This window comes from Gymnogyps californianus, chromosome 1, assembly GCF_018139145.2.
Source record: "Gymnogyps californianus isolate 813 chromosome 1, ASM1813914v2, whole genome shotgun sequence".
In the NCBI taxonomy this organism is placed as follows: Eukaryota; Metazoa; Chordata; class Aves; order Accipitriformes; family Cathartidae; genus Gymnogyps; species Gymnogyps californianus.
Window position 1 is genome coordinate 205,052,433 of NC_059471.1, and position 10,105 is coordinate 205,062,537.

The 10,105-nt window shown below is 42.4% G+C and overlaps 1 protein-coding gene across 1 annotated transcript; it reads right to left on the reverse strand.

Moving 5' to 3' along the window:
* Window positions 1–648: 648 nt before the first annotated feature.
* PSMC2 (proteasome 26S subunit, ATPase 2) lies at window positions 649–10,031 on the reverse strand. The gene is made up of 12 exons (XM_050915615.1): window positions 9,922–10,031; window positions 7,520–7,557; window positions 6,207–6,288; window positions 5,049–5,148; window positions 4,571–4,702; window positions 3,872–3,944; window positions 3,632–3,727; window positions 3,211–3,375; window positions 2,615–2,702; window positions 1,661–1,863; window positions 1,021–1,117; window positions 649–924 (listed from the first exon to the last, which is right to left on the reverse strand). The coding sequence occupies exons 1-12, from the start codon at window positions 9,989–9,991 to the stop codon at window positions 767–769; spliced, it is 1,302 nt and encodes a 433-aa protein (XP_050771572.1). The 5' UTR covers window positions 9,992–10,031; the 3' UTR covers window positions 649–766.
* Window positions 10,032–10,105: the final 74 nt, after the last annotated feature.

Consider the following 10,105-nt stretch of genomic DNA (forward strand, 5'->3'; position numbering starts at 1 on the left):
GTAGCGTCTTAGACAAGTAATATGATGTATCAAAGTGCTCACTAGTAGACTGATGTCAAACTTCAATCTTTTTTAGAGCAGGACAGGGAAAGAATCTTCCTTCCCCTAGCACTAAGAAGTTACGTTCACTTCTTCCTCCTTCTTGACCCACTTACTATTTTGTAAGAAACAAAGAATCTCAGCAAAAGGGATGAAGAAAACCACTGAAGAAAAAAAACAAGTTATGATGGTACCAGAGCGAAAAAATATCCTTTCACGTCCTCCCTAAGCTGGGCAATGACTCAGACCACCAAGCACCCGGGCTGAGCTATGAATGCCTCCTCCTCAGCTCTTGCCCTGTGGCAGTTCCTGAGAGTTTTCTTGGGACACAGCTGCACCTCGGTGCTGAGCATCAGGCAAGCATTTCTGAGCACACCCAGGAACACTGCAGTCCCTTCAGGATCTTTCAGCACCTCTACAGCTTAGACGACAAGTTTTGGGGTGTAAATGGCAACTAGGGATCTAAACTTTGGATTTCTAACATTGCCCAGGTATCTGATTTAAAAATATCTCACTGGTTTAGGCTGTGTTATTCAAATCTCACTGAGATTTTTTTCTACAGCAGCAATACTCCACTAGTGTAGGACACACTCATCATGAACTCACCCCTTCTGTTTGGAATACTCCATTTATTTCTAGCTTCCAAGAACAAGACACAAATTACTACACTTGGATTTTTGTTTCATAGAAAGTTCAACAACAGGAACAGGAAAAACATTCCAAGATATTAGTTGTAGGTCATGTAGCGGGGGGTAGCGCTGAATTTCGCATACGATTTAATGACTTTGTTCACTGCTTCTAAGAAGTCTTTCTCTGTTGCGATTTTTCGACGTGCTCGGATAGCAAACATGCCTGCCTCCGTGCAGACACTGCGAATCTCCGCGCCTTTGAAAGAAAGGGATAAACGCATTCAACACTGACCGCCAGTGGAGACGAAGCATACACAAAATTGTTACAAGAAAAACCAAAAATTCAGCTTACCTGTGCTATTAGGACACAGTCGAGCCAACAGCTCAAATCTTATGTCTCTTTCAACACTCATCGAACGAGCATGTATCTTGAATATGTGAGTTCGCCCCTGAAAAAAGAGGGGAGGACAGAAGTGTTCGTGGTATGAAAGAGGTGATGACTCTCAGCGTGCAGCTGTCCACATCCAGAGCGAGGGCAGATGGAAAAGAAACCTTTTATTTGCTGCCCAGCTATAGTTTCCTATGTCAGGACTAGCATGTTTAAGTGTCCATGATAATAAATTAAGAAAATAATAACTTTAAAAAGAGCTTTAATGGTAGAAGTACCTCAAGAAATCTCTCTCAAAAGAGCCAAACAAAACACATTCCAAGAACTAAATCACAGATCTGGTTGAAGGATTCTTTATCTGTTGAGTCAGGACTATAAGTGAATATAGCTATTGACCATGGCTTCTCGGCCAGGGAGGGAAGCTGTGCAGTGTGGGAAAACCTTTTTGGCACATCTTTAATCCCCCAAATTTCCACGTAGTTTCATGTAAGTTAAGAGCGCTGCTTTTGTTAGTTCTCATAAACTGCTTCCAGACAGTAATGCCCTAACTGAAGAAACACTCTGGTATCAGAATATACTTAGCCGTGAAAGAAAGCATTCTCACCTCAAGATCAGGCAAGCTAAACTCTATCTTCCTATCCAACCTGCCGGGCCTCATCAGGGCTGGATCCAGAGTATCGGGTCTGTTTGTAGCCATCAGCACTTTGATGTTGCCTCGTGGGTCAAAACCATCCAACTGGTTGATCAGCTCCAGCATCGTACGTTGCACTTCATTGTCACCCCCAGCCCCATCATCGAAACGAGCACCTGGAGAGAGAAGACACGCGTGTTTCACAAAATAAGAGAGGGACCTTCAGAGCACGGAGCTGACACAACTGCTACATAGAAGACGCTTGGAAAAACAATTTTAAATTACATACAAATATTCGTGACGAGTTTAAAAAAGGTGTGAGGGGGTTATTTGGAAATGGCGCCTTTCAAACAAACAGTGAGTGGTGTTATCTGTCTGTTGTAACAGGCACTGTATCTTCATCCTTAGCATGAAAGGGCCTATCGCCCTGCCTGATAACCGGCCAAGCTGCTGAAATTTATAAACGTAGTTTGTTTGTTTTGCCTCCCCTCAACCAAAATCCTCCCCCCGCCTTGCCTGTGTAAAAATTGTTCTACTTTCAAAGGACCTAAGTACTTCGAGGAAAAAAAAAACTTATTTAATTTTCAGGCAGTAATAGAGATTTAGTATGTAGTCCAGAAGCTGAAGGGGGTTTAAGTTAACAGTACTTTTTGCAAACACAATACAGAGATTCTTCACTAAAGTTCAAATAATCTGGGTGTTCCAAATGTGCAAAAATGAGTTCTCATCTGGGCTATATATGTTCAAGCTACATAAACAACTTCTTGATAGCCTCCTGGACATAGGACGTGCTGGTAGTAGTTTTGCTAAATAGGTATTTACAAGCACACTTCTTGAAATGCAGCAATCCAGATAAAGAATTACAACATGAAAAGAAAACCTGAAAGTTCTCATATGAGATTAGAGCTATAGATACTACAAACATACCTCCAATGGCATCAATTTCATCGAAGAATATGAGACAAGCTTTTTTAGTTCTGGCCATTTCAAAGAGTTCACGAACCATTCGAGCTCCCTGAAAGCAAAAATCAAGATTTTGTTAAAGATTCAAGGCACATTAAAGGAAAACTATCAAAATGAAACTTTTCATGCTTCCAAACACTTCTAAGTTTCCAATGATAAAACTCTTTTATTTGTACACATATATATAATGGAACATTCATAAATCTGAAAGCAATTTATAAAGGAGAGACAAATTACTACTCTTAAATTCAGAAGTACAGATGAAGTCATTTACCTCAGGGCCAAGTGAAAAATAAGTGGTAGAGTTGGGAACAGAATCCTAATCCTAGAGTCCTCCCGAACTGCAGATTAAACTCTGCACTGCAAAATCCATTTCATCAGTGACAGCACACTTCTTATAACTGATTGCCTGATCTGCAGTGATTTGTTTGACAGTTCCTCCCCCCGCCTTGTACCTCCAACACGGAAGTACATTCATCCGTCATACCCACTATGGTGTCTGGTGCCCACAACCGGAGATCTGCAAATCACTCCACACTCCATCAAGTATTTGCTCTTACCTCTCCCACGTACTTCTGCACCAATTCAGATCCAATTACTCTGATGAAGCAGGCATCAGTCCTGTTAGCAACAGCACGGGCACAGAGTGTTTTGCCTGTACCAGGTGGCCCAAACAAAAGCACTCCTTTGGGAGGCTCAATTCCAAGGTTAACAAATCTTTCAGGCTGTAATGGTGGGAAACAGAAGGCAAGGTTATGTGCAAGTTAAAGGTTATGTGCACCAAACAGTATATGCAAATTAAGAAAATCATCAATGAAGAGCAATATAAACCAGGCTAGGCTGGATTTCACTGGTTAAAACTAGACTTCCTTTCACTTAGGTGTTTACATTCAGCTACATTATCTTTTCTTCCTTTTTCAAATGCTAACAAGATGAGAATACTTTCAAAATAGTAAAAGCTTGAATCTGGAGGTTACTTACATGAAGCAGAGGGGTTTCAACCACCTCTCTCAGCTTTTCAATCTGCTCTTTACAACCGCCAACATCACTGTAAGTGACGTCCGGTTTTTCTTCTACCTGCACAACGAAAAGGTGAGCGAGCAGTTAACAGCCTGATGCTGCATATCTCTCTAGGTTTTCAACAGCCCAGAACAAAATCCAGCCAAAGTAATCAAAACTACAGGACAAAGCAATGTCATAATACGTAAAGGCAGTTCTCACTTGCATCATGGTGACTGTGGGATCAATCTTTGGAGGCAAGGGGATATGGATTTGATACTTGTTTCTGTCCACCCTGGTGAGAAAGCATAAAGACTATTATTTTAACATTGGTTAATTAAACTGTCTTGTAGAAACAACTCTGTAAATTAGAAGCTGAATTCTTAAACTGATCTTTTCTCTGGCATCAAGACAGCCCAGCCCTGAAAGCTAACAGTCAGTTGGGCTAGAAACTGGAATTTCTTCTGCAGAGAAGTTGAAGGTTTCCAAAAATATTAATTCCAAAGTATTTTGAAAAATAAACTTCAAAATATCCCACAGAGCAAACTGGCAAAATATTGATTCTCAAAGTAACAGGCTTCACCTCCTCAGGGAACGTTTCCTGTAGCCACTCTGGGTGTAACTGGGCAGACTGCCAAAGAGGAAGCAGGCTACGCAGGCTCCCGGAAAGCTGGGACTATTGGGGCCCAAACAAAGGTTTCAGTCCATGACATACGTTTTTTGTCAGAATGACATCAAAATCAAAAGATTCCAGCACAGCATGCAGGTGAGTTACTGTCTTCCAACAGAAAGACATTAGTGTTGTAATTTCAACCACTGCAAAAATATGGAATGACAGTTCTTGACACGTCAAACTAATGGATCAGATGAGAAAGCTTCAGTCTCCAGGAAAACTTGTAAGAACATGAAGATTCTGCTTACCCAACTCTCATGCCTTCTTCTATGTCAGTAGGTGCCACCTGGTCACTGAGATCCACCACAAATTTGGCAAACTGCTTGACATTGATAATGTACTTGGGATCCTCGGAGTCTGCATTGATTATCTTTGTACACCTAATACAGAACATACAATTAACACCACCAGGCAGACAAACTAACTGGCTTCCTATTTGTATAAGCATCAAGATGACAGAGTCATATTTTCCAAACACACCAAAATAGCTGTTGTACCTGTGATTCTATTAGTATGGCATCACACAATAATTACAGGAATAAGTACAAGTATGAAGTACGTAACGCATCATCAAACATAACACAGTTCCTTTTTGATACAATGGTAAACAGCACTTTCAATATGTACAACACGTGAACCTTATTTTTTTAAAAAGTCTACACATAAGCTATAAATCACATTTTTAACACTGTGCAGCTCCACTGCAAAGAGGAAGAGAGCACCCACCTTGCAACTTGTAATGGTTGCTCGCTTTGGAGAGTTTGCTTATCTGCAGCCAGATCCCAAAGGGCAGGAGGAGCCAGGCCAGTGTCGGATTCCTTGATTCCTATGTAGAACACAGACAAGCTGAGGAGGCAGCAGCTGACTGGTACATCAGCAATCCTTCCCACACCAAGAACCTTAGACATAAGCCTGCAGGAAGCTTTTTGAGAGATCTCCAAAACACACGCACACACATCTTTGATGGACTCCCTGAAAAACAAGTTTCCTCAAGAAATGAGGCCTACGTGACTGTGCCAGCTAAACACACAAATACCAATCTAGCCATCCTCTAACCAATTTTGCAGTGTGGGGACAATGACAACCAAGCTTGATAGAGATTATCAGAAATAAGCACGTTTCTAAAAGTTTCAGAAAAGGAGTGAAACTCCACAAGTGCTTTCACTGAGGGAAAGCTTTAGTGCAAGATATCAGAAGCTAAGGGATTCACACAGATGAAAAACCTTATAAATCTTCCAAAACACGGATATAAGTACCATCTCCATGATGTATTTGAAAGAATCAAGGATTTTACTGGAAAAGAGAAACTGCAGTCTTCCTGGCAGAACTGAGGGCCACTAGAGGATTAGCAACAGGGCAACAAACATACATCAGCAAAACAAACAAAGAAAAATGAGGGAACAAATCAATTTTTATTGTAACTGCCATAACTGACCAGCTGATTTTAAACACTAACTGCTCTGATACACATTTCTTCCTTATAGAAGGACTGGTACCACTACTTAATGATAACATGCTGGGTTTTTTCAGTCTATGGATGTTCACTTACTATTCAAACGCAGCTTGACACAAATCACAACAAATCATCTAGTGGCAGAAAGGGGCATTTGTTTCATGCCACCATAATATATAAAAATTACAGTTTTGAATAAAAATGTGTTAAACTACAGAATTACATAATCATATGTACAGGTTAGCCCTGCCCAATCAAAAAGAACATCACTTACAAAGCAAAAATCTCACGTTACCAAATAAACAAATGTATTCTTTTGAGAAAAATAACAATAATAAACCAATGCAAAAGGTTTAAAATCAGCTTCTTAAAACACTCATTTTGGCATATGTGGCTCTTCTATTGAAAGTTATCTTAAGAAAGAAAGATACCAGTGAGCTCATTGATTTTCTTAAGTAGCTGTTGAATATCATCTTCCACTTGCTTGATCTGCCTTGAGTATGTGCTCTGGCCCTGGAAAAGAAGTATCACGTAGATTTCGTAACTCAAATTATTTTATGTTTAGGAAAAATGCCAATGGCTGCTGAGCATCAAGATGTTCAATAGACTGTCTTGGTACAACAGCCAACTATTGATCACAGCCAAAAAAGACAGTATTAAGTTCCAGCAACAATATTTCTGTTCGCAAAAATAGAGTGCAGCTACACACAACTGACCAATTGCGCAAGTGGAAATTTTTCACATTTGTAAACTTCAACGACTTGTTTTTCTTTTAAACCTGTTCAGCCTTATTTTTTTAAACTATTTTTTTTCTAAAGTTGAAAAAAGACTTAGTAAAAATTACATATAGACAGAATTCTGTATACGTTATCTGAAAATCATCTGTACAAGTGCTCTAACTACCTTACCCAACCTTTCTATCATCCACAGAAGATAGCAGAAAGACTATGGGGCAAATCAGAAGATAGATCCTTGCTTGTGATAAAATGCTTTACTATCTTGCCCTGCCTAATGTGGGCAGATCTGGATCTGGATTTCCTTTACAAGATCTCCCTCGTATCAACTTGGCAACAAAAAAGAAGCCGCAGTGGGCACAAGCCGTATTTCAGAGCTTCGTAAAGGAGTCTCAGTGTCAACAAAATTCAGACTTCCGGCAAACATATCCAAATCCAGACATACGCTAAGCTGCAGGTTTCATTTTTCAACAGCTCTTTCACAGACCCACTGTACTTTCTGGTGGAGAGGGGAGATTTGCATCTTAAGCCTTACTGTCTGTAGAAAACACCTCCTGAGATTACATTCTTTTTGACAAGGTCCATGTATCCCTCACTAATAGTGTTTTAACACGATGGCTAAAAGCAGGTAAATTTGATGGGAGAAGGGGTCTTAAAGTTATTGTTCTTTATAAAGCAAGAAAACTGGTTAGTGAAAAAGCCCGAGCAAAGCCCTAGCTGTTAGACCCCTGTGACAATCAGCTACAGAGATACAAAACAAAAATAGAAAAAAAAAATTCATTACTTTCAAGCTAACAAACCTACTGGATTATTTTTAGGGTTGTGGGTTGGGTTTGGGGCTTTCTCGTTGGAAGGCAGAAAGGGAGAAAAGATTTTGGCAGGAGAGAAAAGCATTAGGAGAAGCAGATTTCCTAACTATTCACTAAGTACACATCCCTCCACTCTTGCATTCAATTCCTAACAGGACTTGCTTTTTTTCTTTAACACTCTTGTATATGTGTGCTACTTACATATGTTTTCAGCAAGGCAATATCTCCTTCATCCAGAGCTGAAACAAGACAGGAAAGACTTAGCTTTCAATTTTAAAAACAAAACCAGCAGTATCAATTCTGCTTCTAAAAGGTGAAAACATATATTTTAAAGGAATTCTTTTGAGTTTCTACTTTTTCACTAAACCAAAGTGGAACAAAAAAGTATCAGACATTCAAGAAAAACAAAATAGGGTCTCCAGCTACCCTCTTCAGTCCAAAAATCTGTACCATCCAGAGCTTACAGCAAGCAAGCTACTTAAACTTTGCCTCACTCAGAGTAGCTTACCGACCTATGACTGTACAGAGAAGGCATTGAAGATATCAAAACTTCATCTTTTAACTTTTTGTTTCTTAATGTTTAAGAAAACATCAATGAAAAACTGTCACCACTTTCTACCAGTGATGTCTCTCCTCCAAAATGCCCAGTGTGAGCAGGGAACAGCAACCAAATCTAAGCTGGTCTCAGTAACAAAAATCTACCGTAAACTACTAAAGCAGCCTGGAATCAGTAAGCAATACAATGCTGAGTTTTAATGTTGTAAAACGGAAAGCACAGGAATGGTCGTACTTGATGAGATAAACAGTCTGGTCCAATATCCCTTCTCCAACAGGAAGGTCTACGGACGTGGCAAAGACATAGTGAGCTCCCACTCCCAGGTCACATGTTGTTATTAACAGCCCTTAAAAAATTTTCCTTACATGAATATTTCTGTCAGTTTTTTGAACCCCTGTAAACTTTCAGCAACTTTCAGCAGAATACGCGGGAAGGAATCCCCCAGTTTAAATCAGCACTGTGCTTCCTTTTACTTGACTTAAACTTGAAATCTAAAAATTGTACTTCGGCCTCATAATTTCTGCATCAGAACAAGCAGCGTCAGCTGTTAAATGCTTTTGCACCGAGTCCTGCAGGATTGGTCCAGTGAACTCTCTCAATTAACTAATAAAAATATAACTCTCTATTACTATCATCCCCTATTTGCTTTCGTATCACTTGTCATTTAACAGACCTTTAACATTCCTCCTCCCTTTGCCCAAAAGCTACCTCTTTTCCTGACCAAATGAAAGTCTTCACCTTAAGCATCCCTGGCCCTTTTTTCCTCTCTTTTCTAATTCCACTGTATCTTTTTATGATAGAGGGAGCCCAAACCACACACTATTGAAGATCTGGGTGCAGGGTGTATTATACAGTATTTTGAGAGGATTTTTTTTGTGTGTGTGTTGATCCTTATTTGTTTCCTGATTATTTGTACTAACTCATTGATTTTTTTATATATACTAAACATTGTTGTTACAACTCAAAAATCTTTCTTGAGCGGGAACAGCTCAAAGTCCATCACTGATTACATATAGTATTGATTTTGTCTCCAGATGTATTATTTAATATTTACTAGCATGAAATAAAAAGGCAAATGAAATTCAAACATGAGAAGCAACCGGCAATTTTCACGCTATGCCGGTATCACCGGAAACATTTGCCACCTCACTTTCTCCTGCTTCCACTGGATTACTTATGAAAGTGGCAACACACAGGGTCTGACAGCCAGCTCTGCAGGACTCCACCAATGAAGAAAAAGAAATTACCATGTTTCATTAGGCTGATCTTTAATCATTAAACCACAAAAGGCCTTTTGTCTTACGAAGGGCAAATCAGGCTTTTTAGGAGCCTTTTATAAGAGAACCTGAGAGAGCCTTGGAACCAGTGAAGCCAGCCTGTACCCCGCGGATCTCGGCTGCAGACGGCCGGCGGCTCCCCCACAGCGCCGGGAGGGCGCTGGCACACCCCACCCCCCCCCCCGGTGTTTGTTATCCACCCCCTGCTCAATCCTCTACCGCCCTGCCTACGCATTTCCCCCGAACCGGCAGCAGACTTCGCAGACCTCGTTTTCCTCAGTTTTCCCTCAGAATCTTGAAAAAACAGACTGATGTTTATGTTTAACACCACTGCCCCCCCACCTCCCCACCCCCCACCCCGCCCCCCTGTCAGGGCCGCAGAGGCGGCACCGGCCAAGCCCGGGCTCCGGGCCGGGGGGGGGGCCGCTCGGGGGACGGCGACCGCCGCTCCAGAAACCGCATTAGAGGGATTTTTAGGTCTTTTTTTTTCTCCGGCCGCGCTCCTCCAAGCCCGCCGCTCCCGGCACCGAAATGGCCGCCGGCAGCGCCGCCCCCGCCCCGGTGCCTCGCGCCCGGCGGCGGCCGAGGCGTTGCTCGGGGAGTTTCCCCGCCGTGAACACGGGGATCCCGATCCGGGGGTGGGGGGGAGGAGGAGGGCGCTGCCGGCTCCATCGCCCGTTGCCGTGGTAACGGCTAGTGGGCCCGGGGCAGGCGGCAAGGCCGGGTCGGGCCGGGCCGGGCCCCTGCCCGCCGCCCGCATCGCCGCTCACCACGGATGGGTTTATCCTCCTTCTCCTCCTCCTTGGTCTTCCTCTGGTCGGCGCCCAGGTAGTCCGGCATCCTTGCAGCCCCGTCCCGCGGCCCGCCCTGCCCCGGATGCGTTACGCAGCACCGCCGGGGCTTCCGGCCGGGCCGAGCCGCGCCGGGGGGACACCAAAGGAGGGTGCACCGGCC